The sequence below is a fragment of the Carettochelys insculpta genome, chromosome 1, assembly GCF_033958435.1.
Source record: "Carettochelys insculpta isolate YL-2023 chromosome 1, ASM3395843v1, whole genome shotgun sequence".
NCBI classification, from domain to species: Eukaryota; Metazoa; Chordata; order Testudines; family Carettochelyidae; genus Carettochelys; species Carettochelys insculpta.
Window position 1 is genome coordinate 50,727,248 of NC_134137.1, and position 22,439 is coordinate 50,749,686.

A 22,439-nucleotide genomic window follows, 5' to 3' on the forward strand; every position below is an offset into this window, starting at 1 on the left:
ACTTGCTGAAAAGTATAATTTGGCAAGGGAAGGTGGGAAGGTTTATGGAAAGAGCTTCACAATCAGAATTCAGTGGTGCCTCTGCTACACCAGAGATACCGGAAATCCATTAGGCTATTTCTACATGGCAGCACTATTCCTAAATAAGATATTCCAAAATGCCTTTTTCGAAATATCTTATTTCAAAATAACATAACCACACACAAAATGCATTTCAAAATAGTATTTCTGAGTCCCTAGCACTATTTTGGAATAGTACCATGGGAGCCCATGATGGCTTATTCTGAAATAGCGCTATTCCGTGTCTTAATACCGCCTATGTCAAAATAGCAATTTTGAAATGGATGTTATTCCTCATGGCATGAGATGTGGTGGATTTGAAGTAACGCACCTACTATTGTGAATGATTTTAAAATAGTGTGTGCATCATTTAGATGCTGCCAAAGTTATTTTGAAATAACTGCTGTTATTTCAAGATAATGTGGCTGTGTAGACACAGCCTTAGAGGCCTGCAGCCTCTGAATCTAGTTGAAATTATTCTTGGTAAAAGAATAATTTACAGGGAAGTAGGTATGAATAAGCTGTAACCTTTCTGAGACAGTGACTATCTGTGTTATATATCTGTAACCTTAGTAATATGTTGGATGGAATGTCCCCAGGGATGCACATACATGGCTTCTATTGACTTCATGTCATATTATATTCACGCTGCCAACTATAATGGTAATGCAACTGTGATAGAAAATCAAATTCATTTTAGTAACCACTTGACATTCAAATCAAGAGAAGAAAGTGTGGATGGCTAGACCACACCCTCAGAAAACCATGATCCAGCATAGTCCGTCAGACCCTCACATGGAACCTGCAAGGAAAATTCAAAAGAGGAAGACCTCAGACAGCAAAGAGAAGGTCTAGTGAGACTGAAGAACAAAAACTGGGGTACTCCTGGAGTCAGCAACAAGTTTTGCCTCGAGACAGAGTGAAGTGGGGGAGACTTGTAGATGACCTATGATCCGCTTGGAGTACAAGGGTTTAAGTCAAGTAAGTCAAGTAAGCCACACTGCATGATTTCTTCTAATTCCAATATCAAGTAATAAAATATCTATGCAGAACAGTTATCAGGGTCCTGACTTTGTTAGCCAGTTCAGTACCAATTCTTGCCCCTGTCATTTCCAACTGAGCTACCTAGTATCATTGTTTAATCCAGCAGAATTGGTAAGAGCTGTGCAGTAGGTAAAGGAGAGTAATTAAAATCATGTCTCCTGCTTTCGTTTATAGTGGCAGGTGCCTTACAACAAGGAAAAAGTCTCAGTTGGGTGTAAATGTAAGGGATTGAGCTTTGAGCCTGTGCTTTGGGCCAAGTTTATGTACTGATCTTTGAAAAGGTACAGACAAGAATGGAGGTATATAAATCCATTCTGGACAACACTGAAAAATCACAATAATCTTCCAATTATTTCAATTGGGGTGTGTCTACACTTGCACTCCTCTTTCGAAAGAGGCATGCAAATCAAAATGCAAATTAGGTGTAAATTTGCATATTCATCACCTCGTTTGCATATTCTAATTTTCAAAGTGCTTCTTTCAAAAGAAGAAAGCCAGTGTAGATGCTGTTCTTTCGAAAGTAAACCCCATTTTTGAAAGAATCCTTCTTCCCATTAAATAAAGCGTCTACACTGGCTTTCTTCTTTCGAAAGAAGCTCTTTTGAAATTAGAATATGCAAATGAGGGTCGGAATAGACAAATTTATACCTCGTTTGCATTTTCGATTTACCTCATTTGCATACCTCTTTCGAAAGAGGGATGCAAGTGTACATACACCCTTGATGTTTCACTATGAGGCTCCTCAGATAATTTCATCTCATTTTTGTGTGCGTCGCTGTTTGCCAATCTCTACAAATTATTCACTGTCTATGAGTAAGTGGGATCCACCTATTTTTAACCCAAAATGTGCATTTGTCTGGGGAAATCCCACAAATCTTTGGGCATCAGAGACTGAAAAGATTACTTTTAGGCAGACCTCTCTAGAACTAAGTGAGCTGAAATACTTTCAACTGAGCTGAGATTAGTTTCCTTGAACATCCAGGAAGGTTTATCCCAGAACTGGAGTCAGGCCAATAGAAAGCATACAACACACACAGCAATTCACAGACAAGATAGAGCTCTACTAGCTTGCTCTTAAGGAATGCCACCGGTCACCCCAGGTCCTACACTTGCCATCACACAGATCTTTCAAGCCCTTTTGTGCTGGGTCTATGTATCCGCATGTAGGTAAATGTGTGTGTATATATATATATATATATATATCTATCTATCTATCTATCTATCTATATATATATATCTCAAGGCATAATCAGACCCCAGTGTCACACCACGTCCTGAGGGGATTCACAGGTGCCAATGGCTAGGAATCCTTTCCCTGCCATGACTGGAGGGATCAGGGCCCGCTGTGCTAGACACCATACAAAAACTGAAGAGACAGTCCAGACCCCAGACAGTTTCCAGTCTAAGTGAGACTGACAAATGTGGCAAAGAGGAAGTATTAACACCCCCATTTTACAGATGGGAAACTGAGGCAAAGAGACATTAAGGGTGAAATTCCAACACCACTGCCACCTCATTGAAGTCAGTGGCAAAAATCTCATAGGTATCAGTGGGGTCAGAACTTCATTCTTAGGTCCCAGAGGAAGTCTGTCCGAGCTGGGACTGAAGCCAGAGCTCTTGATTCCCAGACAGTGGGGCTGACGGCCTCACTGAGTCTCTGGGAAAGGCGAGAGGGCCCTGGCTCCGCACCCCCTGCAAGAGTCAGGGCTTTAGGCGGACAGCGCAAGGCTAAGGGTGGCCAGCCCTCAGCACTGTCCCAGACCACAGCACGCCCCGCCCCCAGCCCTCAGAGCTACCTGGAGCTTGCCGCCTGGTGCTCCCATCTCCCCAGGCAGCCCTAAGAGCTGCCCAGAGCACACTGCATGGTGTTCTGGAGGTGATATAAAGAGCCTGGGGTTTTGGCCGACACTGCTGGGTTGTATTGCTCAGCCCCAGAGCAACTGCCCCCATGCCCCTCCCCCCACATCAGCAGGCCTGACCCTGGGCCAAAATCTTACTGAGAAGACCTAGTATCTCTTTTAAAAAAATCAGTTTTCTCTTCCCCAAATTCAGATGTGTGCCTGTGTGCCTGTGTGCGTGAAAACAACCCCCCACACCTTAGCCCTGCTGTGTCAAGGGCTTGAGAAATCGGCTATTCATTTGTGAAACCAGAAGCCATTAATTCTATTTTGGATTTCGAGAGGAAAATGCCGAAGGGGGAATGAGGGGTCAAAGCTGTTAATCTGACCATCAGTATTCTCAGGAAGCTCAAAGCACATGCATCGTAGCTACAGTCAGAACAAAAAAAAAAAAAACTCCCAAAACGCCCTATCTTTGAAAGGAAGGACTTCAGACCATGGGCAAACTTGACTTCCTGGTTTTAAGTTTTCTGAATTTACGCTCCTGTGAAGATTTTTGTTGGGTTGGTTGTGGAGAGGGGTGGGGGCTGGAGCGAGAAGGTCAGGCTGACATGCCATCTGTGGAGTTGGACACACACCAGCACTTCAGAAGTAATTTGGGGGAGGGGAGTGAGGCTTATGCTTAAGAATACATCAAGCTCTTAAGGAAGCAGAGTGTGCCATGTTTGAAGATGCAAAGATAATCACAGTGCTGGGAACCGTCTTGTGTAGAGGAGGAAGCCAAACAACAAGAGGAAAGCAGCGAATGCTTCTGATTTCGCACAGGAAGCTCACAGCACCTCCTGCCAAAGCAAGATAAGAAAACTCCCATGGCCTATTCTGGACAAGGCCACTGTTATCAACCTTAGCTTCACACTGTCCTCACTCTACTCCACACAGCCCTCTCCTTTTCCTAATGAGTTTCAGAACTCTTACCTCTATTTGCATACACCATGCCAAGTATAATACTGTGGTATATTTATAACTATTGATGGGGAAAAGTTACCAGGGTGAGAGTGTATTACATGTCATCTTGGCTTATTTCACTGAAGTCAAAACACAACCCACTTTCAGTCCAGCACCTAATCAGTAAAAATACCAGTATTAAAATAAAAATAGACACAGTAGCAGTATTGGTGGTTTACATCCATTTGCGAGGGCTTGGGCAAAGGGTTTTTTTAGTCATTCTCAGGGTGTCCTGAACTTCTCGTTTTCCTGTATTTTGACCCGAACCAAAGCTCTGGAACAGAGCACTTGTCCCCAGCTTGGAACAAGATCTGAAATTTGCAATGTAGATAGTACAGTGATGGCTGCCAACAAAAGAACCTAGATATCTGTATTGCATTAAGAAATCTAGATGGCAGCTTATGTATTTTGTACTTGCATCATTTGAATTCCTCATCCCCAAATCTAGCAGAAAGATCCTGATAGCCTACAAAAGTGGTCCTAAACTTAAAATCTCATGCAGATTAGAGTATCAGAAAACCACACAACTGGGGTTAATAACTTTTCACACTACTTAAAAAAATAAAACAAGCCATATGTCCTTGCTCGGTATCTATCATGTTTGTATTAAAGAACTGTCCAAGTTTGGGCAAATTTATGGTCAAGAGACAAAGTGATTTGCATCACCCAAGATGTGATCATGACAACCCTAACTTAAAGTTACAGAGTCCAGAAAACCAAAGCCCTTGAACTGTGAAGAACTCTGTGAAATAGGTTTATCCTTTGGTTACCAAAAACACAAATTGCATGAGACCATGCTTATCTGCAAATTGTGGTTTTACAACCAAAACCATACAGGCTGTTGTATAATCTGTGGCATAGGACAGTCATGATTACACATTATTAGGAACCAAATCATTGTCAGTCAGAAAACAACAGGGCATAAGAATAGTAAAGAATAAGTAAATGTTAAAAAGTTTTCTATGCAGGCGATGAAGAATATATGCTAGTAAGATGCCAATGTGCTTGAGTATCATTGGCTTCCAGTATAATAAAGTGTTTGCTGTTGAAGAGCGATGGAATAAAAGTTCCTTTGCTACTTCAGGTGCTGTGTCAAAAACAATCAGTGGCAGAGTGAAATTCTGGCACCACAGATTTTGGCGGGGGGATGGGGGGCATTTCCTTAGGCAGCTGGATTGTGCAGTCTGCTCTCTTCATAGTCACAGTTTCAAGTGCTAGAACTTGTCCTGAATTATTTGTTGCAGCTGCTACTGAAGACTGGTTGTTCTGAATTTTCTCCAACAAAACCTCATAATTCTAAGAGCTCCTGGTATGCTCAGGAAACTTCTCTGGGGCATGGAATGAAAACAAGTCAAGCATGTCAGAAGCCAAGAATGACATTTACACCTCAACTAAATCACCCCAATTCTTCTCCTGACCATCGCAAACCCTTAATCACCTGACATTTTTTCTCTGGCTAGCATATCCATCAGAGAGACACTCATCTACATAACTAAGTATGAGAGAGGTAGGCATGTTAGTCTGTAGCTTCAAGAACAACAAGAAGTCTTGTGGCACCTTATAGACTAACAGATATTTTGGAGCATAAGCTTTCGAGGGCAAAGACCCGTTTCATCAGATGCATGAGTGTGGGGGGGCAGGGTCAGAGAACGGTAATGTACAGAAGCCTGTGGGGGAACACTTCAATCTCCCTGGACACTCAGGCTACGTCGACACTAGCACACTACGTTGAAATAGCCTATTTCGACGTAAGAACATCAAAATAGGCTACTTCAATGTGTATCATCTACACATCCTCCAGGGCTGGTGCCATCGACATTCAACGTCAAAGTAGCGACGGAGAACGTCGAAAGGAGCCGCCCCGGAAGGAAATGAGGAGCGTCCACACACACAAGCGCTCCCCATCGAAATAAGGGGCCAGCAAAGCCCCAAGCCACTCCCTTAAAGGGCCCCTCCCAGACACACTCGCCCTGCACAGCACGAGATCCACAGAGCCAACAACCAGTTGCAGACCCCCTGCATGCAGCATGGACCCCCAGCTTCAGCAGCAGCAGCCAGAAGCCCTGGGCTAAGGGCTGCTGCACGTGGCAACCATAGAGCCCCGCAGGGGCTGGACAGAGCATCTCTCAACCCCTCAGCTGATGGCTGCCATGGAGGACCCCGCTATTTCGACATAGTGGGACGCGGATTGTCTACACATGCCCTACTTTGACATTGAACATCGAAGTAGGGCACTATTCCCAACTTTGGATAGGAATAGTGATTTCGACGTCTCGCCACCTAACATCCATTTCAATGTCGAAATAGCGTACGGTGTGTGTAGACGCGACACGTACTATTTTGACGTTGTGCCAGCTACTTCGAAGTAGCTGGCTAGTGCAGACACACCCTCAGTGGCAGATTTAAGGGTGGCAGTCCTGAAACAAAGAAATTTCAAAAATCAAATGGAGAGAGAAATCTCTGAGCTACAATTTATTTGCAAATTTGACTCCATTAACCAAGGATTAAACAGAGACTGGGAGTGGCTCGCAGCTTACAAAGGCAGCTTCTCTGCCCTGGGCACTAATATCTCCCCATTAGACTCTGACAATGGCTCACATCCCCCTGTCTGATCTAACTTGTTTTTCCCTCTTTTGATATGTACTGTTGATAATGGGCCATTTCCACCTTGCTGAATAGACCTTGCCAGCTCTGGCCCTCTCTTTTTCTGGGACCCCATTCTTTAAATACCCCTCTGGAAGCCCCCCTCGCCCCGCAGTCATGCATCTGATGAAGCAGGTCTTTGCCCACAAAAGCTTATGCTCCAAAATATCTGTTAGTCTATAAGGTGCCACAAGACTTCTTGTTGCTCTCTATATAACTAAGTATCTGACAACAGTAGATCATGCAAATGGTTGCTGAAAGAAAGAATACTCTTCCAGTTGCTTTGCAGCTTGTAAGATCCCACCAGCAAAGGGACAGTGCAAAAAATGCAAACATGAATCATTTTTTCTGGTCATTAATGTGAGATGGGATTATTTTGTCTTGACTTCTGTTATTGGCTACTTAATTGCATTTTACTTCTTAACACTCTGCTTCCTGCTGCACGCAGCTCAGCAGTTCTTACAGCCTCAGAATGTGATTTTGTTCAGCCAATCCTTCCTTCCTTCCTGGTCCTCCATTTCCTTTCCTTCTTCTGATAGATAAAATCACTCAGCTGTCCTATACAGTCACAGGGACTCAGCCTCTTACTTTCCCGCTCTGACTCTGAGAAAAAGCTAATTCCCCTACCTTTCCCATTGATGAGATGAGCATTGGTTGGAGCTGTGAACATATTTCTCAACACATAGCAGAACTAACAGCTGGAACATATTTCCTTACTGGTACAACAGAGATTGGTTGTAACATTTCATTTAGTGGGGGAGAAATGGACACTCTTGGGTATCTGGACTTTTCTGAGAAGGGACTAAAGGGGTGGACCAGTAATAAGACCAAATTTTGTAAGCTGACTCTTTTATTTTTAGTTCTCAAATCTCTTATGCACAATGCAAGCTCAGGGTTCCCAAGAGAACACAGGCAGATGTTCTTCAGAGCCTGCTGTGCTCATCTATTCTCTCTACGCAAACGGGGTATTTTGTTCAGTCAAGGATGTAGTCAGAAGACATCTCTTAGCCTACAGTCACACTACCATGGATTGACCTGTCGACCTGATCGATTGTTGGGGTCAACCTTCCGGGGTTTCATTTTGCGCTTTCAGGGATCAAAGTTGACCCCAGAACTCCTCACAGGAGGCAAGGAATGAGGAAGGTCAATGGGAGAAACACTCCTGTCAACCTTCCTCTGCGCAGACAGACATCAAAGTTGACCGCTGATAAGTTGATTTTCGCTATGCAATTGGCGGTCAACTTCTATGTGTAGTGTAGACAATAGCGTACACTGCGGAACCATGTACAGGTTGAACCTCCCTAGTCCAGCACTCTCTTGTCTGGACACATCCGTAATCCAGCATAATTTTAGTTAGCCAAATGACCACTTATCACGGCTATGGTGGACTTTGCAGTGGTCCCATAAAGTTTGTTTACAGATGGCAGTCCTGGCTCTCAGTGTTCTGTGCTGTTATTTAGCTGTAATTTACCCCTAAATGTCTTCTAAGAGCCCAGAAAGCGGTGGAAGTGCTGGTAATGCTGGTAGACGATATTGACCAACGGTGGTCTGGCAAATTCTCTCATTCGGCACCAGTCAGGTCCTGAGAGTACTGGCCTAGAGAGATTCAACTTGTATCTGCAGCCTTTCAGCACCCAGATCACTATGAAATCTCTACCCTCCCCAAACTCCCACTGCCATAAACAAAACAAAACAAAACAAAACAAAACAAAACAGACCAACAAAAAACAAAGCTGCTACATAGGGACAAATTCATTGATGTCCAGGAAGAGGTGAGCCTCTGCCTCCTTCATTACACTTCTCCAGATTATCTGGCATGGCACAGTTGTCTCACCTTCACCCAAGCAATCCATGGGGAGCTACTGTCACTAAACAGAACTGCTGTCTGGGGCAAAGTTGACTGAAGGTCTAAGGAGGATTCTGAAATTCCTCTCCAGTGCTCCAGTTATCCTGGCTGGAGATAAGTGGCTCTACACAGCAAACCCCTGCTTGTAATGCTCACCAGATAATGTCAATTCCATTTACAAGGGAGCAGCTAAGCACGTAGTAGAAACAAAAGGGCCACTGCTGCACTGAGTTGCTGTTGGCACCCCCTGCTGGTTGGTCCATGCTCAGCGCTCTTCAGGATAAAGGACTTAAGAGTAACTGAGGCAATTATGGCACTGGACGTGGGAGGAGAGGGGAAAGGCAGCTGCAAGGAGAGGCACAAGAAAGCAGGCAGATGAGCCTGAACAGAGGGAGATATTCGGAGAGAAAAAGGACAAAGTTAATTAGAGGGAAGACAGGGGTAAAGAGTGAGGAAAATATGCAGAATAAAAGTACACTGCTTCTAGAGGGGGACAAGGAATAAAGCAAGGGAATAAGTATGCTGACACTATATTGTGAGAAAAGTGTGCTGAATATAATAATGAAATATGAAATATGAGCATAAAATATGACCATGAAATATAATAAGTACATGTATAATTCTATTTAAGCCTATACGTGTCTGATTTTGCAACAATTCACACTAAAGCTTCCATTGGCTTGCAGGAAGGCACAGTGCATCCTACTAGAGCTCCACACATTTGAGAGCTTCTGTGCAATTCCAGAGGGATCACCTAGCTCTCACATGGGGAATCCTTTTCAGTGTGGTCCAGTGTTTTCAACTGTTTGGGCTATTTGAAAGGACACAGTCTCTTTACATCTGCACAGCACGCAAACACATTTTCATCATTTTAATTACAGTAAGTAACACCACAAGACAGTCCTCTAGGGTGGCTGGGATAGTGCTGTGTTTTCTTGTGTTTTAAACTAGCTTCGTTTGAAGCCTGTCAAATTTTTTGCAAAGGATTTTGGCTACATGGTGTATCTTATGCTTAAGAGTTCTTTTATTAAATTTGAAAAACTACAATTAAGGGCTATTTTAAATCTAGCACTGCTGGAATCTGAACAATTAAGTTTTGGTTCATTTAAGGCACATAATGAAGCCTTTGAGAGTATTTACCATACACATAGCAGATTCATCCAAAATAATTATTGGCCACATTTGCTGTACCACTACAACACGGACAGACAATGGCAAACTATTCCAAGCTTCGATGTACAAACACAAGCAAATCTGTGTTTGACAAATACCTCAGGTCTTATTTCAGGGCACTTTATAGGTAAAATATTTGAAAGGGTCATTTTGCAGGATGCACATAAAGGACCAGAGCACATTTTAGTAATTTCCACAGGGGCAAAGTGGCTGCTCATTAGTGAGCATCAAGTTTTCGCTCACAATAGACGCCTACAATATAGGATGACCTGCTTTATTTACTCATTTGTTTAGTGTGAAGCAGTGCTAAAAATATTTCAGCTGAGAGGTTCTTTTTCATTTTGTTCACTTGATTTAAAAGTCTTTCATGGGAATTGCAGTTTTCTGCACATGCTACGTGCAAAAGGACACACCACGGCATGTGTGCGTGCACGTTTTTAAAAAGGTGAGTAAAGAACAATAGGCCTGGTGTCTTATTTATACTTAGTTCCCTTTACACAGCTCTTACAATGGAAAGGTGCATTTACATGCCGAGTGTGGGGAGGGGGATTTATTTTTACACCTACTAGATAGGATACATCTGGTCAGAACTGGAAAAGATGGCCAAAGACAGGGAATGCTGTCGAATGGTCATCAGTGTCCTCTGCTTCAAGATATCAGAATAGAAGAGGCTTACTACTACTTCTACTGTATGTCTGCTTTCTGCTACCTCAATAGTGTGAAGACTTCTCTGTGTAAATGAAAATCAGGACACAGAGTTCATCAGCCAGATCCTCAGGTGATACAAAATTAGAGCAGCTGAGTATGTGACTGTGTGTCAAATTAAACAAAGACATTCTTGAACTACCTGTGGATTTAATACTATCTGACCTACTTACCATCACTAAAGACTCAGTCTTCCCTTCCTGAAAAACGAAAGTGGCTCAGGGAACAAAACACAACACAGGCACTGTGGACAAGCTAATAGGCATCCACGGTTGCAAACAGCCACAATTAAATTTGGGTGCTTCAGTACTTTCTAATTAAGTCCAATTAACATTTGTTCTTTACTTGTTAATTTTACATACCTCCATGTTCTTCCAAATCTAGTTTCCTCCAGTAATCTATCCAAGCACATCCTAATGATTCTGCCTTTCAATCCTTTGTTAATATACCGACATAAACAGTGCACAAATGCAATTAGACTGTCTCTGTGGGCAGGACCTGATCCCAGTCCCACTGAAGATGGTGGGAGTTTAGCCATTTATTACCATGAGGTCAGGATCAGGCCTTCTATACGTACACTGTTCTAAATGCACACTTGAAGCTTCTGACTGGTTCTGAGCTGCTCACATCTCTGTCTCTGGAAGGTGCTCATCATGGTGCTGTAGGAGGGCCATCTTTACAGAAATGAGCTCAAACTCCAAAAGTGAGCTCACCCTCGCATTCAAGGGATGTGTAGGAAGGACGGTTTCCAGAGAAAAGAGCCTTTGCAAAATACACATAGGATTCATGCTCAGATATTGAAGACTCCCAACTCTGGCCCACTTCCAACTGAATTGTCCCATCTTTTTCTTAATCTATGTTTTGTCTATAGCATTCACACTCTTTTCTGCATTTAAAGGCTGAGTATCTTGAATTCTCTGATTGCTTTCTTACAAAAAACTACCCACCCATTAGCAATCACACACAGCCCTCCTTTGTGGCAACTCAGCTCTCCTATTTTCATCAAAGAGCCTTCCCTTTTCCTTCTCCCAGTCTTAACCGTACTAAATATGCTGGGAATCCCATGTGGATTATTTCTATGGGCAGGCCCAAGACCAATGTTCCCTTTAATTTTTTCCATCTGTGTGCAGAATAATTTTGTTATGTGCACAAGGTATGTGTGGATGTGCACCACCAGTAGAAATACAGGCTGCTAGCTGTGGGTTCTGGGTGCACTCTGCAAATCAGCTGGGTGGCATTTAACTCTCTCCTGGGTGGCTGTGCAAGTGCTCAGCTTAACGGGAACACTGTCCAAGACACTTAACCCTTTATTACTGCATTTTTCCAAAGCCCATAAGAAAGATCTTATCTTCAGGGCTTCTGAGGGGGTTCTCTCAGTACAACCTATGGTTATCTGTCTCAATTCTTGCAAGTGAGAGGTCTCTAAATCGGGACTTCTAGCTCCCCTTTTACACTGCTCTGGCCTTTTTACCTCATGTACTGGGGCCAAAGAAGGGATGATGTATTTACTCATAGCCATAACCTCTTTCTTATTCTGCATTAAATCAGCAGCACCTCCATTGAACACAATGGCTTATAACCAGAGTAAAATTGGTGCAACAGAGGCAAATCGGGCCCCAGTTTTCCCAGTGCCTAATATTTTATAGATACGACCAAAATATTAACCAGTCTTCAAAGCAACCAGACCAATTCAACATAATAATGTCTCTGTGTTTGCAGAGTTGCTCTCTAGGGAGCTAGTGTAGGTTTTTCACGTGATGTTCAGTTTGTTTGGGACTGAACAGGAAAGGTTGGAGAGCAGGAGCTAAAGCATGCAAGATAATAATCCAGGGCTCTGTGTGTTGACAGGTGCAGAAGGGTCAAACTAATCAAAGTTCGGTCAGAATGTGATGAGGGTATCTCTTCAGCTGTCCGTGATCAATGTGGAACTGTCCAGAGACAGAAACTCCTGAAGAATAACACTGTGTCAGGGCAGGGGAAACCAGTGATTGTACTGAACAGTATCAATAGCCCACTGGACCTTCCTTGGAAACCTCTGCCCAGACAAATTTAAGATAAACACAAATTTGCAGATATACAGCACACTGAAGTGGACCTTAAAAGCCTGAAAACAGGAGAGGGCCATGGCCTCTTGGATCAGCTCAAGAAAAGAGTTCATGAGCAAGGGGGCAGCACAGGAAAAACACTAAGGACAAAATTCAGGAAAGCATGTCTTTTCCAGAAAGTACCAAAGCACATGCATCATTTTAAGCACAATCTTAAGTCCCAGTGGGACATAGCGCACGCTCAACTGCCCTCCTTAACTGGGGCTTTTCACAAGCTGACTGGTCCTTAAGGCTCTGGCCTGTTGCAGTTCAGCTATCCACACCCCCCGCCTTCCCTCTCCCCTGCCAAACCTATACAGAGCTGATCCTGAAGAGCTGGAGATCAGGTGGCTCAGCTTAAGTACTAGGGCCTGCTGCAGAAAAGCTAAGGATGCTCATGAGGAGTTGGGTGAGCCTAGGTGGGGAGAGGAGCTGGATTGCTCTCCCTTATTGATATGCAGCCCTGAAAGCTGCCTGAGAAGGAAAAGGGAAAGAAAAGGAGACAAGGTAAGCTGGAAAACCAACAGGGGCAGGAACCCTGGGCAGAATCAGCGTATGTGATCCCTGAGTTGGAGGAGGTGTGTGCCAGCTGCTGGGCAGTGGGTTGTTTGAGGCACAGGAAATGGTACTAGGCTTGGAGACAAACCAGAGCAGTCAAGGCCTACCTGTGAGGAAGAGGCAACTTGCTGAGCCCAGTGGAGCTGAAGAATCAATTGTTTAGCATATTCCCATTGGATTTTGATTCAGGACTCTGTGGCCCCTGAAGGGGAAGGATGCTAAAAAGTCATCAGGCCACAGAGCCAGGTCATCAAAGGACAGTGGGACGAACTGAGGCGAAAGTTGCTGCAATGTTAGAGCCAGCCAGAAGGGGTGTACTGGATCAAGGACTCATGGAAGACGTAGACAATTGGGGATGCTACTGCTGGCATCCCTGGTGATGCATCGGGGTGGGAAGCAACACACTAAAAGCTGAGTTTGGAGCTATTTGTTGCAGTCACACAGGGCAGTAAAGGGCTGTAATCTATCTCCTTACTCCCCTGCACAGGCTACCTGCATTGCTAATCTTTGTGCAATGAAGAGAGCAGTTGCTACAGGTTCACCAATCACTCTCCTATGCAAAACAAAAAGCAGTCAAGTAGCACTTTAAAGACTAGCAAAATAGTTTATTAGGTGAGCTTTCGTGGGACAGACCCACTTCTTCAGACCATAGCCAGACCAGAACAGACTCAATATTTAAGACACAGAGAACCAAAAACAGTAAGCAAGGAGGACAAATCAGAAAAAGATAATCAAGGAGAGCAAATCAGAGAGTGGAGGGGTGGGGGGAAGGTCAAGAATTAGATTGAGCCAAGTATGCAGATGAGCCCCTATAGTGACTCTACAGTGACTCTGAGTCACTATAGGGGCTCGTCTGCATACTTGGCTCAGTCTAATTCCTGACCTTCCCCCCCCGCCCCTCCACTCTCTGATTTGCTCACCTTGATTATCTTTTTCTGATTTGTCCTCCTTGCTTACTGTTTTTGGTTCTCTGTGCCTTAAATATTGAGTCTGTTCTGGTCTGGCTATGGTCTGAAGAAGTGGGTCTGTCCCACGTAATCTCACCTAATAAACCATTTTGCTAGTCTTTAAAGTGCTACTTGACCGCTTTTTGTTTTGATAGTGTATAGACTAGCACGGCTTCCTTTCTCCTATGCAGGAAGCTTGGGAGTGGGTGAAGACATGGATCTGCCCTTCCAAGACACAAGACAGCAGAACTGAGCTATCACAAAGGTATAGGGGCTGGTGCTGCTTATTTCCTCTCTAAAAAAACCCCCCTCTGCACATTACTTAGGTATCTGTGCCCTTATCTAATGAAAAACTTTTTACCAGATATTTCACAGGGGATAATTACACTCATAATATGTGAAGTATTGAAAATGGATCTTCTATATTTGTATTTGTTCTGTGGGCTAAAAGGAGGAAAAGAGAGTATTAAAAGGGATTTACAATAAAACGATTATGAAGGCATATTTGAAACTGATCTGGAGACAAATTTGCAGTAGAGCAAATGACTGTTTAATCTGTCACATTTATCCTCTGATCACCTGTTAAAGCTCATTTCTATTTATCTCATTAACCAAGTCTTCAGTGATCTAGCATTATTAATTGTTATTTCTCATTATAGGATCTCTTACAGAATAGTGTAGTTCTGTGTTTGTGAAGAGACAGAGAGACAGAGAGCTGTTTCACAAGCACAAGAAAACATCTGTTTCCCAAACAAGAAGAACCAGTCCTTGTATTAATTCCAGCATACATTTTTTAAATGAAAACATAAAGAAATGTATAAACTTTCAGATCAAATAAAAGCATCCAATGTTGTAATCTATATGACTTTTACCAGGGACTCTGCAGTGAAAAAGCCATTGCAATTGCTTTTAATCTATGCCTTACCTCCAAGTAAAAAGATCAAATTTAATTCAGTTTTGAAACTGATATTTCTAATATATCAAATATAGGAAAAACTGACGGTGAAAGGAAGACCTGCAACTTTTTCTCACTGGAGCAAATGTAGAGATTGCTGGTGCCACCTATTGGTGAGAATAGTATAGTAAAATGATTCTCATTTGTCTAATTTTAAAGAAAGGTACAGTGGGTGAGTGATCCTACAAAGTGTTGAGCTCTTTGGCTGTGATCCACCAAAGCACTTAAGCACATGCTTAACTTGAGACATGAGTAGTCTTACTGAGGTCAAGAGGATTATTCTTTTACTGCAAGTTAAGCACATGATCTAAGGGCCTGCTAAGTGAGAGAAATTGCTCAGCATCTGCTTATGTCAATGATTTTTAGTTAATAATGTATTAAACTGTATGACTTTGACTCTTGAACACCACAAGTCTTTTTTATATTTTTGCACTGCTAACATACAAAGAGGTTAGAGCTGGGCAGGTGTGAGATGAAACAGAAGGCATATTTGCCTTTGTTTTTTCAGAATTCAAATATACTGAACATACTTCTGCAGATTATTCCTTGGGAACTGCAAGAAGAAAGTGGAGCTCATCTGGAGTAACATAAATTTGTTAAGAGAAACCTTGTAGATAATACATTGTAGCTTATGCTTCCTTTCTATATTGTATTTCCTGTGGACATTACAAGCATGATTAAAAGTGTACCATACACAGCACAGCACTAATAGTTTGAACTATTAGCGCTGCCTAAAACTATAAGTGAATGATGCAGAAAGTGCCATTTATTTTGCATATGAAGCTGCATTTTGTCCAGATGTGTTAAAATACAAAAGACAGTGATTAGAAATCATACAAACTCTGCTGATTTCTCTACTGTAATTTCAAGCTGTATAGCTGTAAAGAAAGAAAGTCTTTTGATCACTGTAGTCTGGAGGAGGGGAGCCAGAACAGGTAAAAAAGCTGTCATACCTTGCTTTGGAATGATTTTGTCTGCAAGGATGCCATAGCCACGTAACCGTAGGCTGAGGAATACCATAAACAGTGCAAGTCAGGAGTTGCTTGCTGCCCAGTGGGTAGAGATTGGAATCAGGAAGTGATGACACTGCTTTTTCATAGATCTGGGGTTTCACTGTAAAGTGCATAAATATAACAAAAGTCAAAAGGAGTTGCTGTTGCTGCACTCTGTCACCATGACTGTAATACAGCTCTCTGCACAGTGGGAAGCCCAGAAACGGGCCTCCCTGGGAACTGAAATAACCCGAATGGGGAAAAGTACAATGAGATGCCTAAATATTAAAAATATTTAAATACAGGTTGAACCTCTCTCATCTGGCACCCTCAGGACCTGACCAGTGCCAGCCAAGAGAATTTTCTGGATGACAGGAGGTCAATATTGTCTAGCACATTACCAGCACTTCCACTGCTTACTGGGCTCTTAGAAGACATGTAGGGGTAAATTACAGCTAAATAACAGCACAGAACACTGCTAGCCAGGACTGGTGGCTGGAAACAAACTTTACGGGACTGTGGGAAACTTGGCCGCATCTGTGATAAATGGGCTTCCAGCTAAATAAAATCATGCCAGATTATAGAGTTCACTGGACAAGAGCATTCCAGATTAGAGAAGTTCAACATGTAATGTGGAAAAATGTAACTGTGGAGGGTAGACACACACCCCCTGCCCCGACCAGGTATAAATCACGGCAGTTCCATTTGCTTCAGTGTAGCTCTGCCAGTCTATACCAGGAACTTGAGTTTAATTCCAACAAGTCTAAGGGAAAATCTCCCATTGACTTGACTCACCCAGACTTAAGCCTCAGATGAGAATCATGCCCTTCAATATGTTTAATAACTAAATAGAGACCATCCTGCAAACTTACCATTTACAATGAGTGTGACTGTTAGGTTCTTATACAAGTTCCACTGTCGTATACTGAGTGTTATAGTATAATTCCCTGCATCCTCTTCAGCAACATCTCTGATGATTAATGAATAGTCTTTGACCACATAGCGGGCACACTTTTCAGCTGCAGGAAACCCATCTTTTAACCTGTTAAAAGATTATTATAACATATTGTTATGAAAATGATTTGCTTTGCAAAGTCACTGTACACTAGAAAGTGAACATCCTAATGCTGCGGTGTTCTCAGCTGTGAGCATTCATGGCACACTGAGCTTTCACTTCCCCGGTCACAGGAAATCCCAGGGAAAGCAGCATTTTGAGAAATAAAGTTGTTTAAATATCCTCTGTTCCTTCATCTTGTGTCTCTTCTCTTGACCTTTTGACTCGGCTCAAGTACAGTTCCTGTTTAATGTCTGATATATGCTTGATTGGTGGCTGATTCATCACTTGCAGGGAGCAGAACTCCATAGACAGAGACTCACAACTCCTATCTGAGCCCAAACCCCATTTTCAAAGGGGACTGAGTCACTTCCATTGACAGATGGGATTTAGACTTCTAGGGTCTAAATGCTTTCGGGAAAGGAGCTGTAGGTTCCTGAATTAATCAGGCATTGTGACACTCAGCAGAGCACCACCTAAATCATTTTAAAATGTGGGCCCTTGCAAAATATTTAAGTGCTTCAACAATGAAAATTCCATGTCTTAACAATGCTCTAACAGGCCTCGCCAACATTTAACTACTAAGATCTTTTTTTACTATGTATATGCAAGTGGAAAATTAGTTCTTTGTGTCTTAAGAGTCCAAGCTCTCCAGCTGCTTATTTCCAATTTAACATCAGAGGGACCAAGCCTTCATGCTTCACCCACATAAATATTTCAGTTAAATTAATGGAACTGCTCTTATGAGAACAGGTTATTCCTATGGGTAAAGGCTGCGTGACCCAGTCCCAAAATTTTTCTGACATTATAAATCTTTTCTGAGTAAAGAGTGGTCATATCACAACCATGAGCATGGTTTCAAATGGGAAATGCGTAACTGGACTGTTACATTTCAAGAGCCAGATGTTCTGAGTCCATGCAGACATCTTTAAAAACAAGAATATACTGCATGTACATGGTTATATCTAAATAGAGTATTGTTTTCTGAGTTTTACAGCTGGCAAGAACCACTATTCCATAGCTTGATGGAGAAAGCCTGATGTATTATCAGTAGAGTACAAATATTTTTTTCTACATTGATGATTTAGTTCACTAAATTGTTGGACAAATGACTATGCTGTCATGTTCTCAAGATCATTTTGGATAAGGTCCTGCAGTCTTTACCGGGGCAATGGCATTCTTATCTGTTTAGGGACTGTAGGTTTAAGACTTTTGGTTTCCCCCTGCATGTCAGAAACTCTGTTCCTGTGTGGACAGTCAAGGAATCAAACCACTAAATACAAATGCAAAAGATTTAGTAACAGCTTGTGCCTGTTTCATATACGTAGTGCTTAATTTTCCACTTGCAGCAGCAAATGAAAACAAAACACAATGTTTGAAACAAAAATAAATTCTGGCTGAGAATACAGTGAACTCATGCTGTTCATGTACTTATGGATTGTTTTCCTAATCAGTCTTGTCACATACCCTTTGTTACAGTGTAATGAATGAAGCCAAAGCTATTGCCATGTAAAATTATTTAAGCAAAAAAACCAAAAACTTGGAGATCTTCAATAGATAACATTGTTTGATATGTACTTCAACTAAATTAAAAAAAACTTCTTAAAATATTTAATATAGTGCAGTTAAGCTTCAAAAAAAAAACCAACCACCCCGACAAGTCACAAAATCAGGCGTAGAAACTATAGGCCACCAGAAAACTAAGCCAACTTCAAGTAATACCGATTCTTTCAACCCAGTCATTAATTTTAATTGGTGTTTTTATTTCATGCCGGTATTCTCACAGGCTGATCTGAGCAAAGATGTTCTTGTGTTCAAGACAGAAGTCAAGAGAACTGGATTCTAGTCTCACATCAGCCATAGATTTTCAATGGGACTACTGTACTTGTGTTCTTGAAGTTAAGCCCATGCTCAAGTTTTCTGGATGAGGGCCTAATTAATTAATATTTGTAAGTACTCTGAAATCCTCTGATGGAATAGTCACAGAGAGCTCTGTCCCACGAAAGCTCATCACCTAATAATTATTTTGTTATAGAATGTGCAGTAAAACTGCTTAATTTTATAATCATTTATTTCCATATCAAGGTGTCTTACTTCAACATTTTAGCAGAAAGCCAAATCATTACAGCTTAGCAGCGATGTTATTTTCCCACCCAAGAGGTAGTTCCTTTATCTATGTGGAAGTAACTGTAATCCTACCATACAACCTCTGGTGAGGGAAATGCCTTCACTTTCATTGACAGCCGATAAGATTTTCTGCCAGCTACAGCCTCGAGCACACTTTTTCTTCGGTGTTCCAAAGTAATGAATGTTTTATCTTAAAAAAAAAAAATATGGTGTCATTAAGATACTGATCTATCAGCCAGGCATCACACTTATTACAGACAATAAGACATATGTTATAGTGACCTTTACAAAAAATCGTCTACCATGGATCACTGATCATTCACACATCCATGGATTCTAAGGCCAAGATTGAGCTGTGAGCTATCAAAGATTTTCAGTGATCTATCTAGCCATTGCCAGACCCTATGGGGGGGGGGGAGGGCTATGAAGGTCATTTGGCCCAGGCCTCAGGAGATAAAGGGGCTTAAAATTCTGACTTTTTTTTACCAAGTCATTTCTATTTATTATACACCTTGCATTTGTAACAGAGACAACAAAGGAAGCTATGTTTACCTGCAAAAAAATTATTTAAATCACTGTGGGACCTTGGACCTTAGCCAATTTTTCAGTCACATATGAGTTCTCATCTGCATGACCGGAGACTGGAGTAGCTTCAGTGATTAGTGATTCTAGGTTACAAAATGCTGTTTACAGTCTTTGCACAGTTTAAAGCTTTTGAAAGTTGTAATTAATTCTGTTACTGTGAAGTGATTTTGCTTGGTCTGAGGGTGATTTTAACCTTTAAATTATATGTTTATGTCTGCATAGGAAATTTTCGTATTTCGGACTAAGTGGGTCTTTGCCCATGAAAGTTTATGCTCCAAAAATCTGTTAGTCTATAGGCTGCCACAGGACTTCTCATTATTTTTTCATATACAATAACCATATCAGGCTCAGTTGTAAGCTACCTCTTCATCTAGTTTTAGATTAACCTTAAAAGGCTTTTTTATGATAATAAGCTTTTAATTCTAGTTGTTTGATAAATTTTATATCTAACCTGGCAATCACCCAGCGTTCATATTCATAATAATGTGCCAGTTATTACAGGAATTTAATAACGGGAACATAATCGGAGACAAAATTTCAAGACTTTGAAATAAGGCTATAAGGGTTATTATATGATATTCATCATGAAGTATATACAATTACAATTTTGTATAACCAGTAACCTTTAGCAAATTGATTTATTGTTTGTTACTGTGTAAACCCCTTTATAAAAATGAAGTGATGATTTGAAAGTGACGTAAGTAAGAGACAGTGAAAGAAAGAGTGAAGCAACAGTTAAGAGTTTAAAGCAAATAATATCATTCATTGAAGAAAAGATGCCTCAGCCATTAGATGGCTCCAGTTCTGATAACAAAAGCTTTGTACCCACAAATGACATTTCAATGCCACTGTCTCAAAATGAGGAGGTCATTAATCACGACACAGAAATGCTAACAGTAGTGATAGAAGCAAGATGTATGCTCCATTGAAAGACTGTGCAGGCGGAAAATGAGGACTTAGGAGACGCTTCACAGCAAGAGCAAGAACTTCTGACTAGCACAGGACACAATGCAACAACAGTGGCATCAGAATCTTATATTGGATTTCTTGACAAGAGCAATTGTGCTCAAATGCAGTAGTTTCTCAGAATCAGTTGTCTTCAGGTTACAAGTAATTTACCAAAAGATGCTGAAAATCATGCTTTTCCTTCTTGTCTGCTGACCAAAATTCTTCTAAATGAAGAGATCTACATAAGAAACTGTCTGCTGGAGCATGGGAGAGCATGCTCTGTACTATGTACACTGTTTCATTTTTAACAGCAATACTGCAAAGGCATCAGTACTGTCTGATCCATTCAGTTGGAGTATCAGTACAGGTGGGAGGAAGTTAAAAAGACCAAATACCTGCACATGGAACTTCAGGATCACATACTAATAATTATGTTACATGGAAATCAGCTAGCAGAGCAGCCCTAGCTATGTTAACTGAGAACTTACTCCTGAGTGAAATAAACACAGAAATAGGGAACTCAAAAAAATTCCTTGAATGTGTATTGAGCATCATTCTTTTTCTTTCTGAAGGAGGATTGGTTTTGTTTTGTTCATATCAACATATAGCTGACCCTACAAATGGAAACTTTCTTGGTACACTTGAGCATCCTACCAAGAATGATCCACTTTTAACAGGCCAAGTTAAGTGTGTTTGTGAATCACAGGCAAGTGGAAAATGCATGTAAGTCCATTATCTATCTACAAGAATAAAAAACCAATTTATTGAGCTGTGCAAGACACTTGTGCAAACAACAATTCTTGAAGCAACACAACATGCAAAGTACATCTCAGTTACTACTGATGCCACACCAGACTGTTCTCATAAAGAACACATGACCTTGGCTGTTTGATATGTTAAAACTGCAGGAAGTTTATCAAAGGTATTACCCGAAGAACGATTCATTTTGTTCGACAATTTCATGAAAAAAAAAACCGGAAAAGAATTGTTCCTCTTGTGTTAGAAATTCTGGAAGGCTTCAAATTAAGTTTTCAAGTCTGCATTGGCCAAGCCTATGACAATGGATCCAATATGGCTGGGAAGTACAACCAAGTACAAGCAGTCCTTCTTGAGCAAAATCCAGGCTCTATTTTCTCCAGTTGTGGCAACTACATTCTAAATCTTGCCAGCACTGATTGCGCTGAATCATGCAAGGAAGCAATCACACACTTTGGAACAATCCAGCAACTGTCCAACCTTTTCAGTAGGAGTCCTCACAGCAGGAAACGCTGAAGCAGCATCAGCCTGTTTCAACTTCATGGCATATCAACAATGAGATGGTCAGCCTGAACTGATGGCGTTAAACCAGTCGCACAGGATTTGGACTCTGTGAGAAAGGCTTTAATGAGCTTGAATCTTACTCTCACTGCACAGGCTTACACAGAGCCTAAGTCAATTCAGAAGCATACGTCCAAATACGACCGCAATTTAATGTCATCCATGTGGAAGAAGCTGCTAAAAATGATGCACAAAACTAATCTTGTAATTGAAGCATACAGTGCTACATTAGATGTTGCCAGGGAGAAAACTGAATGACTTCTTAAAGACATTCAAAAGATTCATGATAAGCGGGATGCAATCCTTTCTGAGTCCAAATCAGTACAACAGGGTATTCATATTTCATCTGAGTTTTTCCACCAACTGCAGCCTCATGTCTCACTACCAAATCAATTTTTTTTGTTATTATGATTCCATCAAATCTGGTTTAACACATTGATTTGAGTCACTGCAACAAGTTAGTACCCTTTTTGGATTCCTTTGGGAGTTCAAAGAACCAAGTGATGAAGATCTGTATTCAGCAGCTGAATAGTTTTAACAAAGGTACAACGAAATTTC

At 41.5% G+C, this 22,439-nt stretch overlaps 1 protein-coding gene across 2 annotated transcripts in view; it reads right to left on the reverse strand.

Annotated features, from left to right (window-relative positions):
* FLT1 (fms related receptor tyrosine kinase 1) overlaps window positions 1-22,439 on the reverse strand; it is a 150,010-nt gene that overhangs the window by 80,212 nt on the left and 47,359 nt on the right. For both annotated transcript variants that reach the window (XM_074985957.1, XM_074985949.1), the window contains 3 exons: window positions 19,104-19,221; window positions 16,723-16,892; window positions 15,812-15,971 (listed from right to left, as the gene is read on the reverse strand). In XM_074985957.1, the coding sequence (XP_074842058.1) occupies window positions 15,812-15,971; window positions 16,723-16,892; window positions 19,104-19,221 (448 nt within the window). The remainder of the gene's footprint in view (window positions 1-15,811; window positions 15,972-16,722; window positions 16,893-19,103; window positions 19,222-22,439) is intronic.